The 19,564-nt window shown below is 43.7% G+C and overlaps 1 protein-coding gene across 3 annotated transcripts in view; it reads left to right on the forward strand.

The window, feature by feature from the left end:
• Positions 1-276: 276 nt before the first annotated feature.
• igsf9a (immunoglobulin superfamily, member 9a) overlaps positions 277-19,564 on the forward strand; it is a 27,626-nt gene continuing 8,338 nt past the window's right edge. For all 3 annotated transcript variants that reach the window (XM_023983902.2, XM_023983901.2, XM_023983903.3), the window contains exons 1-13: positions 277-684; positions 4,792-4,886; positions 5,041-5,235; positions 8,655-8,801; positions 9,421-9,569; positions 9,688-9,805; positions 10,697-10,838; positions 11,007-11,152; positions 11,271-11,413; positions 13,282-13,422; positions 13,997-14,113; positions 14,510-14,660; positions 18,807-18,918. In XM_023983902.2, the coding sequence (XP_023839670.1) occupies positions 4,826-4,886; positions 5,041-5,235; positions 8,655-8,801; positions 9,421-9,569; positions 9,688-9,805; positions 10,697-10,838; positions 11,007-11,152; positions 11,271-11,413; positions 13,282-13,422; positions 13,997-14,113; positions 14,510-14,660; positions 18,807-18,918 (1,622 nt within the window). In that variant the 5' untranslated portion in view covers positions 277-684; positions 4,792-4,825. The remainder of the gene's footprint in view (positions 685-4,791; positions 4,887-5,040; positions 5,236-8,654; positions 8,802-9,420; positions 9,570-9,687; positions 9,806-10,696; positions 10,839-11,006; positions 11,153-11,270; positions 11,414-13,281; positions 13,423-13,996; positions 14,114-14,509; positions 14,661-18,806; positions 18,919-19,564) is intronic.

Genomic DNA, 19,564 nt, shown 5'->3' on the forward strand with positions numbered 1-19,564 from the left:
GTAGGCCGTCATTGTAAATAAGAATTTGTTCTGAACTGACTTGCCTAGTTAAATAAAATAAACATTCAGTTCAAAGAAGGCCTACAAAATACAATTTTAAACCACACACAAACGTGCTAAAAAGGTAAATAGATTGGAAAGTAGAAAGCACAATTGGTTCAAACCTTTTTCCAAAATTGTACGTGCGTGCGAGCGCTTGCCTGCGTGTGTGAGGGAGAGCGGGAGAGGGAGGGGGAGGTGATTGGTCAACCAAGCGGCTCAATGAAGAGAGAAGAGGTGAGAGAGTAGAAACCTTCGCTACGGAGCATCAAACGCGCAGGGAAAGTTATTCACCTGCTTTTTAGGGGGCTTTCTAACATTGGGAGTATCGTGAATCTTCGTATACACGTTGGATATTACAGAGGAAATATGATGGATATACAAATTGTCTAGCAATTGTGTTTGAGAATTCAGCGCAGAATGCGCCATCATTGACTTGCTTTAAATTGCATATACTATTCGGTATTTCAGTAAGGATCAGCAAACCTGTTGAAACTTAAAACAACATATTTGCCACCTGAGAATAACACGGTGAAACACCTGTAACTTTTGCACTGAGGACTAGAGGAATTACTGAAAGAATACTTCAGACTGACGCACTAAATGGAAATACAACCTGCCTTTATTTGCATTAGTGTAAAACAGGTAAATTGTATTTTGCTAAATCAATTTGTTCCCTGACAATTTCAAGATATATTTTTTTTATCTCTTCTGTATGGCTTTTTAAATATTTATTACTAGAACCTTCTAGGATTTAACCTGTTCAAGGACTCAAATGTGGGTCTTGACCTATCTCAAGTTATTTTACAAGACAGTTCTTTTTGAGCATCTTTATTTTAGACTAACCTCGACACTTGTACCTGCTCTGATGTCGCAGACATGACAAACAGGGAACTGGGATACTTGTTTAAAAGATCACTGGGTTCATTGTACTCTGAGCCAGTGTTTGCAGTTGACTACCATGCCACCCTCATATTTATTATTTATGCTCAGGTTTAAAGTCCTCCTGAATCACTGGAGTCACGTGGAGTGAGGTGACTTTACTCTTGCCTAAATAATTTAGGACACACAAGAAAAGTAATTGTATAATAGCCAATTGTAAAATATGTGCTAGCATTGCTGTGAATAGGGGTTGTGGGGGTTATGTTAGTTTACTGTAGATTTAAACCACATACTCCAATCATATACCATTTGATGCTTTTAAATTGAGATTGTTATCACTATTGAGTGAAAAGGGGTAAAAATAGGCTATAAGTGTGAACTGCATCGGTCGTGATGGGATTCCAGCCCACTAGCAAGAGATCTACTGGTAACTCTCCTCCAAACAGATATGTGAGAATGTAATCATTTCCCTGATGATTTCTAGGTTCAGGGAAAACCGTCCCTTTTATTATGCTATTACTCAGAAGATGCCCTTATACCTTGAGGCTTAGAGAATGAGAAGCCTAATTTGTTCTGAATAGAGCACAATATCTCACCTGTGGGGTTCTGAGTGCTTTGTTATGACTAGGAACAACCAGTCCTCATTACCTCAGTCCTCAAACCACGGCTGGCAGGATCAACCTGCATTAACAGGTGTGTAATACACCTGCTTATCCAGTCACCTCTGTGTGATCATCAAAGACACCTTTAGAATCTATTATTTTGCTTGTAGAACATTTCTACATCTCTGCAACAAACACACACACACATTCACAGAGCTTCTAAAAATACTTTCAATCACGGCATCACTCAGAGGTGTGGGATCTTTGTGACCTCTCTTAATATTACGGCCAATGCCTCACCCCCAAAACTCACATGTTACGGCCTAACCCGTCTCTTCCATTTCACATGAATAGAATAAGAGTGAGAAAATCTCTCTCGCACCCATAGTGCCAATGGATGAGTTGGAATCTTTCCTTCTTAAATGCACATCTGGCTAAAGCCTCTATTTTAACAGCATCCAGAGCTTCCTCTCTAGCCAGTGTCCAGGCAGGGTTATGGCCGGGTTATAGAGCTAGGTGAATGGGTAAGTATTCTCTAGTGGCTACAAATCAATCGCTGCCCATTTCCCTGATTAAATGTTGTAATGCACATAGTATTTCACCAGTAACATTCTCACTGCCCTCCCTGCTTTCCTATATGCTGATAAATCAAAGATAGGCATTGCCCGTTGACTAGGGCTGTTGTTTTTGCTCTACAAACATTGCAGGAGCGTTGTGTTAACGTCATCAGTGTGTTTGTAAGGCGACACTGCTTATTGGAGGCAGGAAGTGTACTGAGGGAATTGCCCAGAGACCAGGCCTAGGTTGCCACGGTTAAAGAAGCTTCACAGCTCTGTCTGGCTCTCTCTGTCTCATTCTCTTAGTTATGGTTCAATAATGAGTAAACACCTTTATTGATTAGGCCTAACACATAACCAAATGAATAAATCAACAGCCTTTTCCCAATGTTTTCGGACCTTTCCCTAGTCTACAACTACCACCCCCCCCCTCTCTCTCTCGACTATCCCAGTATTGACTATTGCTCTGGCTCTGTTTTTCCTCACCCTCTTTTATTGCTTTATTGCAGTGCTGTTCCTTTGAAGAGAGAAGCAATCTTTGCTTGCTTTAACAAATCATGATCGTAAAACTGTACATTCACTATGTATGGCTATTGCACCACCCAAATCACCTCCATTGTCACAGTCCGATTGTACACTCAGGGCTTACTTTGCATTTAGATTAGGATTCAGATTAGGACATCTTAGAATGAGACAGACCTACAGCACAGATGGATTATGTCATTGGTCTCTTTATGAATGCTTAGTTGTCTCTTCTGTTTGGCTGGCCTCTAGAACAGATTATTCTATCTACCTGACCTCCATGCTGGAGAGAGACGGGCGTTTAAAAAGCACTGGGAGTAGGGTTTCTTGGAGTAGGGTTTCTTGGGTATTAGTCCTTGTTCATTGTGAGCCAAATGCTAGGACAGTAGGTTTGCTGTTTATCCACAGTCAGCCCTGTGTGTACACACCAAGCCCTTCTTACTAACCAGTCAAACCTTTCATCCTCTCTTTTTGGGAGGAAAGATAATAGGCAGGTTGCTTAGTAATGCAATTGAAATAGAGTAACAACAGACGAACAGACTCAAAATGGTTATTACTGTAGTACTAGAGACTTCCTCATGATACTCAATTTACAAGACAATCTTATTTAATTGCGTTTGTCATCTGGACTTTGTGCAAGAGAGTCCTATAAAGTTTTATGGTGAGTGTCAATTTATACGTAGCCTATGACCTATTTGCAATTGTGTTACCAGGGTGAGTCTTGCTGCACATATTCAGTTGGTCATTCAGGGAGTGGTCACTGTTGACCTTTTGCTCTCTCTCTAATACCGACAGTGAAGACCCATAGAAAATTACTTTCTATACATACTCAACTGTACTTATGCACTATTTACTATTGATACTTTTTACATTTCAATGCATTCAATATTTTTCATTGAAGTTCAAATGCATTTTGAATTGCTATGAAATCCTCTGCAGCTTGATTGCAGCGCTCTTTGGTGGACTTATTGATTTGTGGGTGTATGCGTAGGATGACACGTGTCCGTGGGATTTGGTGAGTGCCGCTGCTCCCTCTAAGAATAGCCTTTGCTCTTGTGGTCTGCAGTGGCTCTAATTAACTTAGCGTAATAAGCTGGCATTAGTGGTGTGTGGTAAAGCGTGCTGGGGATGAAGTGTTGAGTGGAGTATTAGCCCGTTAAATCGCTCCCTCACACAAGCACGCCACACACGTCTTATGTGGTCATGGTCTCCAGCAAAGCAATCCATGTATCTCTAGCTTTATGGAGGCATACTGTAGGGCAGGGGTAGGCCTCTAGATACAGCCCTGGGCCAATTTTTTTCAGAGAGGATGGTCGTCGGGGCAGAACATAATTATAATAATTTATACACTGCAAATTGACCACAACTAAGCCCAAAAATAGATTGTATTTGAAAATAACAATAACTTCATACCTTGATCACATTGAGACACGATCATAGATGAATCTTTTTTTATTAGAGGGGATACTTGGGAACAAATATCCTAAATGAAACAATTTCTTTGCACAATTCCAGGTGATTTGACCAAAAACTGGGGGGCCCCCCAAAAATTGTTTGCAGTCCGGTTTTGGCACACAGGCCGCCTGTTGCCGACCCTTGGTGTAGGGTTACTGTATAGGTTAAAATAGGAGAGGTAAGCTCTGACTTTTCCCCTCCTAACTGGAAACCTTCATCATGGATTTATGGTGGATCATAAACACATGCACAATATCGTCTTTGACCTGCTTGAAGTAGTCTACTGCCAGCTTTATGCCACCAATGACTGATGCACCACATGCAGTACAGTACTGCTGGCTGCTGTATGTCTGCTGCAGCCCAGATTATTTCTGTCCTTGACTGCTGACAGCCAACAAGTTCACTAAGCTCTCTGAGAAAACCACACTGATTCTTACTGGAGCTGGTCAGGTGCTCTGCTTATGTGACATTTAATGGGTATTGAAGTTATGAGAACCATGTAGGGCTGGGAGGGTTTTGGCAGGGTTGTCTGTTGGATATCCGTTTGTGAAATGATATGGGGTGAATTCCAATCTTGAGAAAGGTACTTGAAGAAATCTAAACACATCTTCCATATGTCTATAAGCTAGACACAACTGTCAGTTCTCTCTTGCCCGCTAGTTTGGAGAGAGGTGACAGGTGTCTGTTTTGTTTGCAAGATGCAATGTGTGACAAGTGTGTATTTTTGTCAACAGATCAAGTATGCTGGAGGCTGTTTGACTGGCAGCTATGGGACCAAAAAGAGACTATTTTTTGGATGTTACCATGGTGACGGCACTGTGCCTTCTGTGTGAGTAGAGTACTTAATGCTTTCCCTCTGTAATGAACTCTCTGTCATTCGCTTCCTCCACAGCCACATCCATACCTGTCCCTACATTCAGCCATTTCCCTCAGCAGGATTATAATAATGCTTATAATGTCTTTTTTGTTGTTGACCCTCATAGGGGTCACTCACGGTCAGAAGCCAGAGGTGCGTGCCAAGGTAGGGGGTGTGGTGGAGATGGCGTGTAGACTGCCACTCCCTGACGCGGGTGCGTCTGTGCCCCTGCACGTGGTGGAATGGGTGCGCCAGGGATTCGACATCCCAGTCCTGATCAAGTTTGGAGTGTATGCTCCTCGGGTGCATCCCAACTACGAGGGTAAGTCCGTATTCAGCCCATCAGAAGCTCAACTGGGATCTAATCTTACAGTGAGAGTGTTTCATTTCAGCCCCCTGTCAGGTCCGTCTCAGCGCTTTGTTGCCCAAGGCTGAGGTTTCCAGACCCCAAACAGTCTTTTCCAGAGGCCTTGTCCATTAACACTGTCAAGCCCCTTTTCCTACAGTAAAAGTCCACCCAGACTTCATCCCACCTATATCCTTCCTTAACAGCTATCTTCACTCAAAAAACAACAGTAACTCATCCCTTTGTCAGCTTCAGTCCTCCTAACTGCACCACACCCCAATGGGCTGTGTGAGCTGGGGGCTTTGTGTTCGTTGGTCCTCTCAGATTGCATCATGGTCTATTGTCCCCATTCCGCCCTAGGGTCAGAGAACAAAGGCAGTCTATGGGGGAAAGGGATCTTCAATAGAGCAGAAATACCTTTTGTGACGGCTTCTGTCCTTTAAAGTCTCAGACAAAGGGCTTGACGTGGACAGAGGGAGAGCATGTCTGTGTGTTTTAGGACGAACCTAACTAGAGGAAGATCTGTCTTCCAACGGTCCGGTGAGAGTGAGATTTGACCTGTCTCTGATCATTGGAATTTGTGCATGGGTGCAGTGCATTCATATGTGTGTATTGGCTAGAGCTCAGAAATCACACTATACACCTGTTCAGCCAATTCGTATTAGAATGTTAGAGAGCCAGATGACACACCCATGCCAACCAGACAGGGAAATACGATAACCATACATGCCTCATTGACACTGCTGTAGAGCAGACCTGCTATAAAGCCATTCAGAGTAATATGACTTGGTGATGAGAGATAACGGATGCCTCAATCTTCAGTGCTGCTCTTGCCAAAGAAAAAGCAAGAAAGTCAATCACTCAAATGTATCTATAAAGCCCTTTTAACATCAGCAGATGTCAGCAAGCAATGCAGATGTAGAAGCACGGTGGCTAGGAAAAACTCCCTATAAAGGCAGGAACCTAAGAAGAAACGTAGAGAGGAGACTAATGTCCTCTGGGTAGGTCAGCCCTCTCCCCTCTATTAGAGGAGGAAGAGCTGAATGGGTATTTTCAGTGTCTGTTGTGTATATAGAGCAGAGGAGAGGGAGAGAAGTGATCCGGAGAAGAGAGCAGGTTGTTAGTTCTGTACACACAGAAATGCTGATTCAGACCAAAGGAGAGAGAATAGTCAATGCTTTGGGAAATACAGCTGTATAAATGCTGTGTAACATAATGATATCCTGTACTCTACATTACTACCAGAGTGTCTACAAAGCAAATCATGAATACATATCCCCACTGTACTGGCCTGTATATTTTCCACCATCTACGGACCAGCATTGGATCATATTACGATTATTAGGCTACTGACTGTTATATTGAATGACTAATATTTCATTAAGGCCTGCCTACGGCTCCATAGCAGTTTCCTAGTCTCTGAGTTGGTAGCCTTTAGCCAAACTGTGATGATTAAAATGTCAAATGATTACAGCGTCTCTTAACAGGAGAACAACATTCAGACATTAGGAACTGAAGGGTTTCAGGAGGTAACTCTATCTGCTTTCTTCTCTGACCGAAACTAGAATACCAGTGCCTGGGAATCCTTTGCCAAAGGGTGACGACATGTCTCAAGGAAGAGATAGGGACAATAGATTCTGAATTTCATATCCGTGGGCACTTGGAAAGTCCCATCAGCAACAAAACATATTCAGATATTTACACAAATGCAAAGCGGTGATAGTAGATTGAAGGCAGCCTGTGTGCACGTTTAGCATAATTTAGTGATCCTGATCTAATCTGTTTGATTGTTGCCATTCATCTACAAATTAAAACATAACATTATATTGGGTTGTAGTGTATTGAAATAAGTGCATTATTTGAGCAGAGCCATTGTCATGCGTCTGTGCTGTTAGTGTAGATGCTTTTCCGTTGGGCTGTCACCTGAGAGCTGAGGCCATTGAAGGATCAAACCTGGCTGGGCTTTGTCTCGTGATGTATTCAGAGCAATGGGGTGTGGTCCAATTTTTTGAGTTGCGGGACTGGACACCCAATGGAAACATATTATTATTAGTTACATCGGACTCAGATGTCCCACACTTCTATCTGTACTAATGGGTGTTGGAGAGAGCGTTGTCCTGGATTAAACATACAGAGACTGACATGGCGGTCAACAGAAATACTTTTTTGATCATTAGAGTGCCAAAGGAGAGGAGGGACCGGCAAGTGGAGAACGAGAGAAAGAGGGGGAGGAGTGGTAGCCTCGCGAGCTGCTTGATCCCGCGAGCTTACGTGAATGGTTCGCTGCAGCGTTAATAAGTCTGGTATATACGAGGCTAGAGGAGTGGTGGAGGGGAGTGACATTTGGTGGTTGCAGAGAATGCCATGATGTGGGAGAATGGCTGCCAAAGAGGAGGCTCACTGGGCCAGTCTTGTGATTGTATTTAAATCAACAATGCCTTCACTGAAACCCCACGCTAAGCCCCACTAAAATCATTACAGAGTTGATTTGTTTGCATATGCAATACCGTGCCTGTGTTAGTGCATACGTGCGTGTCTCTCTCCCTGTCTCTCTCTCTCCTCTTGCTTTCTCAATTTACATATTATTCACATCTAGAGATGCATTTTTTTCATGTGAACCTTTTCAAATCACAACAGCGGTAGGTGATCCAATCCCTAGTGGGTGTGTGAATGTGTATTTTGCTCTGACCGTGACACATGTGGATTTAGCCCCCATTCCATTTGGAAAAGTAAACAGCATGTGCTGTCATAGTCGGTTCCTCATCTGTTATCACAGCCACCACCCCTTTAACTGCAGTAGCTTCCTGATCCCCACTGTGGGCATAGAAACGGTCCCTCCCTGTCACTGGAGACAAGGACTGGCGTTAATGATTAGCTCAACACACCTCAATGACTCAATGTCACAAACACATTAGCACTACAGAGTGAGGCATGCTCATGTTCTTGTATGTTTATGCAGCAGCTGTATGTGTCTGGATATTCTCCTCAATGCTTCACTGTCTGTGAAGACCAGGCTTATCACGCTGCTAAACTGCACTGTTTCAGTTATTTAGTTATGACAACTTAAGAGAAATGAAGTGAGGGAGATGAGACACGCCACAGGGAAGGAGGGAGGGGTGAGTCAGCAAACACCATTGCCACAGGGTGCAGTCACCTGGCAACCAGGAGATAACATTTCAAAGCTCTCGATGACGATCCCAGTGCGTGTGTGCTTGATGTTTGGAAGTGAATGCTTTATCTGTAGGCAATTGAAGTATCATAGAACATTCCTATCAGTTGTAAAACACATTATTTGTATTGAACCTCCCTGAAATTCCTCATTATTTCCAATGGTTTGATTGGTTCTGACCCTGTCTCGTGCCCTCTCACCCCTGTGTCCTCCCCTGTGTCTCCAGGCCGTGTGTCTCTGGTGAGGAATACTGTCTTGAGGGTGAAGGGGCTCCTCATAGAGGACCAGGGCCTGTATGAGTGTCGCATCCTCCTGCTGGACAAAACCACAGATGAGACCCGCAATGGCACCTGGACCCTGCTGTATGTCACTGGTGAGAGGAGGGGCTTGTGATGGGGAGGGGCTTTATTTTAAGGCCATACAGTTCTACTATCCTCATCGTACCCTATCATGTCATATATACACACTCCCTCTGTCTCTCTGTGACCTCTCTCAACAAAACATGACTGCTCAGACAAACGAACCCATATAGGACACTTTCCTGCTAGGAAGACTTTTGGTGGGGTGAGAGAGGAGCAGGAGAGGCGCAGAGGCATTAGGACAGATTAGCCAGGCACATGGCCTGGTCAACGGCAGGGTCACGTCTCAGGCTCATTGTCTAATAAGGTTAAGATGCCTTGGCAGGAGGGCCTGGAGCACACAGCCAGGCAGAACATCTCTCTCTGTCTCCTAAACAAACACATGCTTTACTCATGGTGAGCTGTACAGTAAATGACTGGCCTCTAGGGATGTTTGCTTACCCCAGGTCAATCGCCTTCAGCCAATATGACTTTAAACTATGTCAAACCTGCTGATTCTGCTTTGTTTTTTGTGAGATCTTCACCTTTACAACTGTTTGTAAAGGTTTAACTCTCTCTGTGGAAAAGTTTAACTCTCTCTGTGGAAAAGGGATAGAGGATGTTGTGTTGACTGTCTTTGCTGTTGTTCTGTAGCTCCTCCTATTTTCAGCAAGACCCCTCCCCCTGTCATGGAGGCTCTAGTGGGGAATCCTCTCTCTCTGGCCTGCGTTGCCCGCGGTAACCCACCACCCACCATAACCTGGGCTAAAGATGGTACTCTCATTGGAGGAGACAAGGTTGAGGTGAGGAATCAAAAAAACAAAAATCACCCCTACAATCCAACATTGCAATCTATCTCTCTCTCAATGCAAACTTTATTGTCCCTGCAGGGAAATTCATTGCTCTCTCCCCCTCTCTCAGGTTCTGAGTGGGACGCTGTCTCTCAGAGCAGTGGACAGGGAGGCAGGAGGACAGTATGAATGTCTCGCCTCCAACGCGGAGGGCAATGTGACTCATGTGACAAAAATTAAAGTCAAAGGTCAGTCGCTATTTTTCTGTTTGTTTGTTTAGGAGTTCCCCGTCTACAGTTTCCCCCAGGGTCATACTGGAAGAATAGAAACATTCAGCGGAATACTCTGTCCTTATTTTCTTCCAATGGTAATCTCCCAACACCTTGTCTAGTAGGCTTCTACCCCCAAGCAATAAGATTACTGAACATCTAATCAAATGGCTACCCAGACTATTTGCATTGCCCCACCCCGTCTCTCTTTTACACTGCTGCTACTCCCTGTTATTATCTATGCATAAGTCACTTTAAACTCTACCTACATGTATATATTACCTCAATTACCTGCCCCCGCCCATTGACTCTGTACCGGTACCCCCTGTATATAGCCTCGTTATTGTTATTTTACTGCCGCTCTTTAATTATCCTCTGAGTGTCGAGAGTTGTTATCGCCATCTGGTGGTGGATGTGTGATGTTCAGTTACAGGTGACCAAAGGGTTTATATGGTGTGTCCTTACTGTGGATATTTTTCCTCATAAATTTCACTTATGTAATAAAATATTTTCCATTTATTTTTAAGTCACACTATGTTATGCCGCATGACGTCAATATGTCCAGGATATGCCGTTTAGATTTTGGTGTGTTTTTGGCAGTGACACCTGTTTGGATTATAATAAGGCCTTGATTTCTGGCTGTAGTCACTTTTTCAAATCCTTATGTAAGCCTATAAAACAGGCCTTCAAACAAATCCTCCAAGTATTTATCTCAATCAGCCATAATCTCCCAACATGAATGTCACTGTCATGCTGTGCAGTGTTGCTCTTACCAGATAACTGATTGGAGTTTAGATATCTTGCTAATCTGCCATGTCCTGCTGAGTTTTATTATAGAATAGATCAGGGATTTCTTTCCATCTCAAACAGGTCCTCCAGTCATTGTTATCCCCCCGAAGGACACCTCCCTCAACATGACCCAGGATGCCCAGCTGCAGTGCCAGGCGGTGGCTGATCCTCCCAACATGACCTATGTGTGGCAGAGAGAGGGAGAGAATGTCTACCACATAGAGTGAGTTTGGTGTATTTTGACCCGGTTTCTTTATGTTGGATTTGTGTATTTACATGGGATTTTGCGAATGTTGTAATGTTTCTAATGAGGCGTTTGCCCCATTTGAATGTCCTTTGCGGGTTGTGTGTCTGAATGTGTTTTAAGTTTTGTCTTTTTCTTTGGTGTTAGGGCTCTGAAGTCCCGTGTGAAGATCATGGTGGACGGCACCCTTCTCATCACCCGCATTACCCCAGACGATTCTGGGAACTATACCTGCATGCCCACCAACGGACTGTTGACTCCGCCTACTGCATCTGCCAATCTCACTGTGACACGTAAGTGTCTATGTGTTGATGCGTTCCTCTCCAATCTTCAGTCCCCACATAATGACACAAATCCTATCTGTCCATAAATCCCATCCAACCTTCAGTTTGTTTCCTCTCTTCCTCTCAGACCCTGCCCAGGCTCTCCTGATGCCACCGCAGACATATCTCCCCACCGGCCTGGGAGGTCTGGTCTCCTGCCCTGTGAGAGCTCAGCCACCCCTGCTCCGCGTCGACTGGACCAAGGATGGACAGCCACTGGATCTGGCAATGGTGGAGATCAGCCTCATATCTCCCCTCATAGAGATAGCCATTAACTGTGTGATGCTGCTGATTTGACCATTTCTATTAGGAATCAATATGCCCTGTATGCCTACTGCTCAACAGAGAATACGTTTCCATTTAACAGAGATATATACAGTGCATTCTGAAAGTATTCAGACCCCTTGATTTCTTCTCCACATTTTGTTACGTTACAGCCTTATTCTAAAATTGATTAAATAGTTTTTTCCCCCTCATCAATCTACACACAATACCCCATAATGACTAAGCGAAAACAGTTGAATTTCTTTTTGTTGCAAATTTATATAAAAAAAATGGGAAATATCACATTTACTTAAGTATTCAGACCGTTTACTCAGTACTTTGTTGAGGCACCTTTGGCAGTGATTACAGCCTCAAGTATTTTTGGGTATGACGCTACAAGCTTGGCACACCTATATTTGGGGAGTTTCTCCCATTCTTCTCTGCAGATCCTGTCAGGTTGGATTGGGAGCGTCGCTGCACACCTATTTTCAGGTCTCTCCAGAGATGTTCGATCGGGTTCAAGTCCTGGCTCTCGCTGGGCCACTCAAGGACATTCAGAGACTTGTCCCAAAGCCAATCCTGCGTTGTCTTGGCTGTGTGTTTTGGGTCATTGCCTTGTTGGAAGGTGAACCTTCACCCCAGTCTGAGGTCCTGAGCGCTCTGGAGCAGGTTTTCATCAAGGATCTCTCTGGTACTTTGCTCTGTTAATTTTTTGCCTTGACCCTGACTAGTTTCCCAGTCCCTGCCGCTGAAAAACATCCCCACAGCATGATGCTGCCACCACCATGCTTCACAGTAGGGATGGTGCCAGGTTTCCTCCAGATGTGATGCTTGGCATTCAGGCCATAGAGTTCAATCTTGGTTTCATCAGACCAGAGAATCTTGTTTCTCATGGTCTGAGAGTCTTTAGGTGCCCTTTGGCAAACTCCAAGGGGGCTGTCCTGTGCCTTTTACTGAGGAGTGGCTTCTGTCTGGCCACTCTACCATAAAGGCCTGATTGGTGGAGTGCTGCAGAGATGGCTGTCCTTCTGGAAGGTTCTCCCTTCTCCATAGAGGAACTCTGGAGTTCTGTCAGAGTGACCATCCGGTTCTTGGTCACCTCCCTGAACAAGGCCCTTCTCACCCAATTGCTCAGTTTGGCCGGGAGGCCTACTCTAGGAAGAGTCTTGGTGATTCCAAATTCTTCCATTTAAGAATGATGGAGGCCACTGTGTTCTTGGGGACCTTCAATGCTACAGAAATGTTTTGGTACCCTTCCCCAGATCTGTGCCTCGACACAATCCTGTGTCGGAGCTCTACAGACTATTCCTTCTAACTCATGGCTTGGTTTTTGCTCTGACATGCACTGTCAACTGTGGGACCTTATGTGTGTGCTTTTCCAAATCTTGCCCAATCAGTTGTATTTACCACAGGTGGACTCTAATCAAGTTGTAGAAACATCTCAAGGATGATCAATGGAATCAGGATGCACCTGAGCTCAATTTTGAGTCTCATAGCAAAGGGTCTGAATACTTATGTAAATAAGATATTTAAGTTTTTTTTTTAAATATACATTTGCAAACATTTCTAGAAACTGTGTGTAGATTGATTAGGATTTTTTTATTTTAATTTGATACATTTTAGAATAAGGCTGTAACGTAACAAAATGTGGAAAAAGTCAAGCGGCCTGAATACTTTCCGAAGGCGCTGTATATCATTTTTGGGGCTTGGCACACTTAGCTTTATCCTCAGCTAAGATATTAGTTGCTATTCATTGTTTACATAATTATTCACATTAAGCTGAATTAAAAAACTGTTGAAGTTCTCTGACCCCTCGCTCTGTTTTATCTAATCAGTACCCAGGATGGACGTTGACGTCTGAAGGCTCGGTGTTCATGGCTACTGCCAATGATGATGCAACAGGCGTATACACGTGTACCCCCTACAACAGCTACGGGACCATGGGCCAATCAGGGCCCACGACAGTCATCCTACAGGTCAGGGTACACCCAATGTTCTCTAGCAGTTTATTGTACAGTACATACATTACCAGGTATTTACTTAGAAATGACGTGGTAAAATGGTAATAGCATAATAATAACTTCTGCAATATTGGTTTGTTTCTTTAAAAAGTTATTGCTCCCAATTTGGAAGCAAGTAGTTGGTTACTAATTTTGTGCAATTTAACTAGACTAGAATATCCCATTTTTACCACTTAGTTTCCTTGTAAATTGCAGGTAAATTCCTATGAAAACAGCACTGTAAAATACAATGCTACCCAATTAAAAGTCTCTCTCATACTGAAGAGAGAGCTCTTATCTGAGATAGCCAATGAGCATTTTGATGACCTTCTTACACTCCTCTACTTGTCAGCCTGTTACAGGAATTGAGTTTAATGTGGTCTGATTACAATAGCTCCTCTATATCAAAGTTAATTATGGATCTAATCCTTTAGTAAATAGAATAATCTTGGCTAAAGCTGAAGGTAATCAACTGTTTCACTCACTTTCTCTAATTGCGATAAACTCCTTGTCTAAATGACACGGCTGGTTGTTTCGTTATGACCCACAGGACCCCCCGTCACTCAGCGTGTGTCCCCGTAAGGAGTATAGACAGGAGGTTGGGAGAGTGCTTGTTATTCCCTGCCAGACCACTGGAGATCCAGTCCCTAGTATAACCTGGAGCAAGGTGAGAACACTCCAACAGACCCCACTGCAAATGACTGTACTCTACTGACTTCTTCAGTCAACAAGCCAGCACACAGGGCTGTCAACATGTGAATACGATAGTATGAACTGTGGACAAACCCTGAGGCAGAAATAGATATTATTTAACACACACCTGCAAGCAAGCACCCCTCTCTCGACAAACAGAGACAAACAAACACTTTGCTGATTGCAGATTGCCCTTCATCAGCAATCAGCCCAGCTTGTGTGTCTGATCTCTCTATCCTCCCTGTCTGTAGGTTGGACCTGCCCTTCACTCTCAGGACTCTGTAGTCTGATCTCTCTATCCTCCCTGTCTGTAGGTTGGACCTGCCCTTCACTCTCAGTACTCTGATCTCTCTGTCCTCCCTGTCTGTAGGTTGGACCTGCCACACGCTCTCAGTACTCTGTAGCAGCTAACGGCTCCCTGCTGCTGCTTCCTCTCAGTAAAGACCACCAGGGGGAGTGGGTGTGCAGTGTTACAAACCGCGTGGCCACTGTCAAAGCCAGCACTCTCATCTCAGTGCTGGGTGAGTGGAACAGACTGACTGACTTACTCATCTTTATTAATGTAGCTACTATGTAAAGTGTTCATTACCAATGTTCTCTCTGTTTTTCAGCACTGAGCAAATTTCAGGTCTGCTGAGCGCAAACTTGAATGTTGTGAAAATTCTGTGGAACTTCCAGCGCACGTTTACTGCTTTAAGTTACAGTTTTAACAGTGGCCAAGTAGGCTACTGTGGCTATTTGGTCATAATGTAGGACTACCAGAGTGGCCTACTATCAAAAACAATGGAGAAAATGCATCCCATAACATTGTAACATGGAAATAGCTGTTCTATCATGCAGCCAATGTGTGGTGTTCAATGTAGGTTTACATTTCATGAGACTTTTGGAAAAAAACATACAGGGCTTGACATTACCCTGTTTATCCACTTGTCCGTTTAGACCAAGGAGGTGACTAAAAATGTTGTTGTATTGTTTGATGAAAGAAACCACTTTACAAAATAATATGCATTATTATTTCCATACCATTATTACAGAGAACCAGACAAATGATGCTACCCTTTGCCTATTGACTACTTAGCTTATTCAAGCCTGTCTCAAAATACAACACTGTCCCTTTAAGACAAAAAAAGCTATTTACCTGACTCGCTTTTCAAAGATGTCTAGAAATGTGCATGTTTTGTGCTCTTGCAGGAAGCAATCACTCCCCTATTGCTGACTACAAATGATCTATAACTGGGCTAATAACTCACTAACTAGTAAAGGATATGAACAAAATGTGGCTACATGCAGCTCTCACTTTGATCTCAAAACAAGCGCATCTACTCACGACCACTCGTGCTGTAAACACAGTCCAGTTCTAAGTAAATGGCACAGATCCATATATGGCAATGGTCTATTTGCATATAGGTCTACTACGGGCTGAGTCGTGCATGTTAGTGCAATAGTATCATACTCCGATGCAAAATCTCTTGCATAGTTTGTTTTGTTACGGTATGTTGCATTGAAAGTGACTAACATTGCATTGATTCGATCACAATTGCCAGTAAAGGGAAATGTTGATAGTGTTAACAGGGAAACTCTAGAACAGTGGTCACCAACCTGTTCTGAGTCAAAATGCAAGCCGGGGATCTACCCATCAGATGTATTTTTTGCATGACTTAAAAAACGTAAGCCTATGCAACATTAACCTATTAAAAAGAGTACTGTAGAAATTAGGTTTGTGCAGTAAGCTATAAACCCAATACATTATCACTACATATTGGCTTTGCTGGAATTGCCCTGCCAATACATTGTTGTTCTGGCCATTTAAAAAATAAAAAATAAAAAAAACACATAAAAATTTGAGGTAGGCTATATGATCATAAATCAAATTTTATTAGTCACATGTGCCAAATACAACAGATGTAGACCTTACAGTGAAATGCTTACTTACAAGTCACTAACAATGCAGTTTAAAAAATGCAAATAAGAAATAAAAGTAACAAGTAGTTAAAGAGTAGCAGTAAAATAACAATAGCGAGACTATATACAGGGGGTACCGGTACAGAGTCAATGTGCGGGGGCACCGGTTAGTCGAGGTAATTGAGGTAATATGTACATGTAGGTAGAGTTATTAAAGTGACTATGCATAGATAATAACAGAGAGCAGCAGCAGCGTAAAAGAGGGGGGCAATGCAAATAGTCTGGGTAGCCATTTGATTAGATATTCAGGAGTCTTATGACTTGGCGCTCCGGTACCGCTTTCCGTGCGGTAGCAGAGAGAACAGTCTATGACTAGGGTGGTTGGAGTCTTTGACAATTTCTAGGGCCTTCCTCTGACACTGCCTGGTATAGAGGTCCTGGATGGCAGGAAGCTTGGCCCCAGTGATGTACTGGGCTGTACGCACTACCCTCTGTAGTGCCTTGCGGTCGGAGGTTGAGCAGTTGCCATACCAGGCAGTGACGCAACCAGTCAGGATGCTCTCGATGGTGCAGCTGTAGAACCTTTCGAGGATCTGAGTATCCATGCCAAATCTTTTCAGTCTCCTGAGGGGGAATAGGTTTTGTCGTGCCCTCTTCACAACGGTCTTGGTGTGCTTGGACCATGTTAGTTTGTTGGTGATGTGGACACCAAGGAACTTGAAGCTCTCAACCTGCTCCACTACAGCCACGTCGATGAGAATGGGGGCGGGCTCGGTTCTCTTTTTCCTGTAGTCCACATTCAACTCCTTTGTCTTGATCACGTTGAGGGAGAGGTTGTTGTCCTGACTATTGTGGTCTGCTTAAAACATGTTGGTATTACAGACTCGGACAGGGAGAGGTTGAAAATGTCAGTGAAGACACTTGCCAGTTGGTCAGCGCATGCTCGCAGTACACGTCCTGGTAATACATCTGGCCCCGCGGCTTGTGTATGTTGACCTGTTTAAAGGTCTTACTCACATCGGCTGCAGAGAGCGTGATCACACAGTTGTCCTGAACAGCTGGTGCTCTCATGCATGTTTCAGTGTTATTTGCCTCGAAGCGACCATAGAAGTAGGTTAGCTCGTCTGGTAGGCTCGTGTCACTGGGCAGCTCTCGGCTTTGCTTCCCTTTGTAGTCTGTAATGGTTTGCAAGCCCTGCCACATCCGACGAGCATCGGAGCCGGTGAAGTACAATTCGATCTTAGTCCTCTATTGACACTTTGCCTGTTTGATGGTTCGTCGGAGGGCATAGCGGGATTTCTTATAAGCTTCCGGTTTGGAGTCCCGCTCCTTGAATGCGGCAGCTCTAGCCTTTAGCTTAGTGCGGATGTTGCCTGTAATCCATGGCTTCTGGTTGGGGTATTTACGTATGGTCGCTGTGGGGACTACGTCATCGATGCACTTATTGATGATGCCAATGACTGATGTGGTGTACTCCTCAATGCCATAGGAAGAATCCCGGAACATTTTCTAGTCTGTCCTAGCAAAACAGTCCTGTAGCTTAGCATCTGCTTCATCTGACCACTTTTTTACACACCGATTAATAGATCCATTATTGCATTACTTGTGAGGCACAGCTGAGTGAGCATACATTTAAATAAATAGCTTTTTATTTATATTTTACTGGGCTGATGGTGCCTGCATCCGATGGTCAGTTTCAGCAGAGGGAGAGAGCAGCAGACTGAGGGTCCGTCTCAGCGGAGGGAGAGAGCAGCAGACTGAGGTTCCGTCTCTCAACATCCCTCCGCTCTCCCTTTCCTCCACTGACACTGACCAGAAAGGGACACCGTCTTCCAGCTAATGGCGAAACCACATTATTTCTGCCTCGTGCACAAATTCATGCTGTTACTCATATGAACAAAGAAAGGGAAATATTATTGATATTAAAAAAGACCCAAGCCGGTAATAATAACAACAACGCAAGCGTATAGATACATTTTCCTACTCATTCATTACTGCTGCAGTGCTTGTTGTAGCGCTGAGTGGAAATAGGAAGAACACACATTTTATTGCTTATAAAACTGTTGAATACAAAGTGTTGACAGTGCTGAGTAAGAACTTAAACATGAACTCACTCATAAAAACAGCAGCTCTTTGCTGTATTCATTGACAGTTTCTCTCTTTTAAGTCTCACAGTATCAATTTTGCTGTAGTTTTCTTTTATGCTTGCTACGTTTCCGCAGACACGGTCATCTGAGCCATCCGATTGGACAGCGGTAGGCCTATTAGGTGCACTTGATTTACTCTCCGGGCCCGCTGGGTAGACAGAGTTTGTACCTTCAGATAAATGAAAAGGTTAAAAATGGCAACAATTCACCTACCTGGCATGCAGGGCAGCTGAATCGGGTGCACCTATCGCCAACAGCATGAGACGAATAAAAAAAAAATAGGAACGCAAGGCGTTATATATTTATTTTTTACAGAAATGTTTGGCGATCGACTCGGAATGCCTTGGAGATTGACTACTGCTCTAAGAAAGTTGAGTGAAGTTCAATCTCGCGCTTCTCTCCGTGGGTTGATAGTTATTCTGCATGGCAGTCCCCGGGGAGCTGCGCAGTAGTCTAGGCTACTGCGAACATTGTCCATGAAGTTATGTAACCCCATCAGTATGTTACGAATCAATGTGAAATAATGACGCAACGCTCATCTTATCACTATTCTTCCCCATCTTACTTCTCGCTCCCTCTTTCCCTCTTTTCTCGCTCTTCTCCTCCTCTGTCTGTCAGGCACCAGTCCCCATGCTGCCACCCTGGTGTCTGTCACTCCAGGGGCGAAGCAGGCCAATGTCTCCTGGGAACCAGGCTTTGATGGGGGATACACCCAGAAATTCACAGTCTGGTGAGTCATCTACTCTTCTAGTCTATGTTCTGTCTCCCTCTCCATGGCCTTGTGCTGTGTAACCATATTAGCAACATATTAATATATTGCATTGAACGTCAGTGAAGGACAGCGCATCATCAGCGGCAGCAGAGGTAAACGGTCACAAACTGAGAAACATACTAAGTGTATTGACACAGACGGGGACAGAACACAGAAACCCACCAGTAATTACTGATGCCAGATGGAGCAGTTTGAAAGACAAACCGCTTGACAAACCAGTGTCCTTCACCATGCTTTTTCAAGCTGTTTCTTTTACTAACATTGCCCCATCTCTTGAAAATAATGCTATTGTATAGAATCTCTATGTTATCATATAGATTGTGCATAGAATATGCGCACACACACACTCTCTCTCTATCAATTCAATTTTCAATTCAAGGTGATTTATTGGCATGGGAAACATATGTTAACATTGCCAAAGCAAGTGAAGTAGATAATATACAGTGGGGAGAACAAGTATTTGATACACTGCCGATTTTGCAGGTTTTCATAGGTACACTTCAACTGTGAGAGACGGAATCTAAAACAAAAATCCAGAAAATCACATTGTATGATTTTTAAGTAATTCATTTGCATTTTATTGCATGACATAAGTATTTGATCA

The sequence above is a fragment of the Salvelinus sp. IW2-2015 genome, linkage group LG4q.1:29 (assembly GCF_002910315.2).
Source record: "Salvelinus sp. IW2-2015 linkage group LG4q.1:29, ASM291031v2, whole genome shotgun sequence".
In the NCBI taxonomy this organism is placed as follows: Eukaryota; Metazoa; Chordata; class Actinopteri; order Salmoniformes; family Salmonidae; genus Salvelinus; species Salvelinus sp. IW2-2015.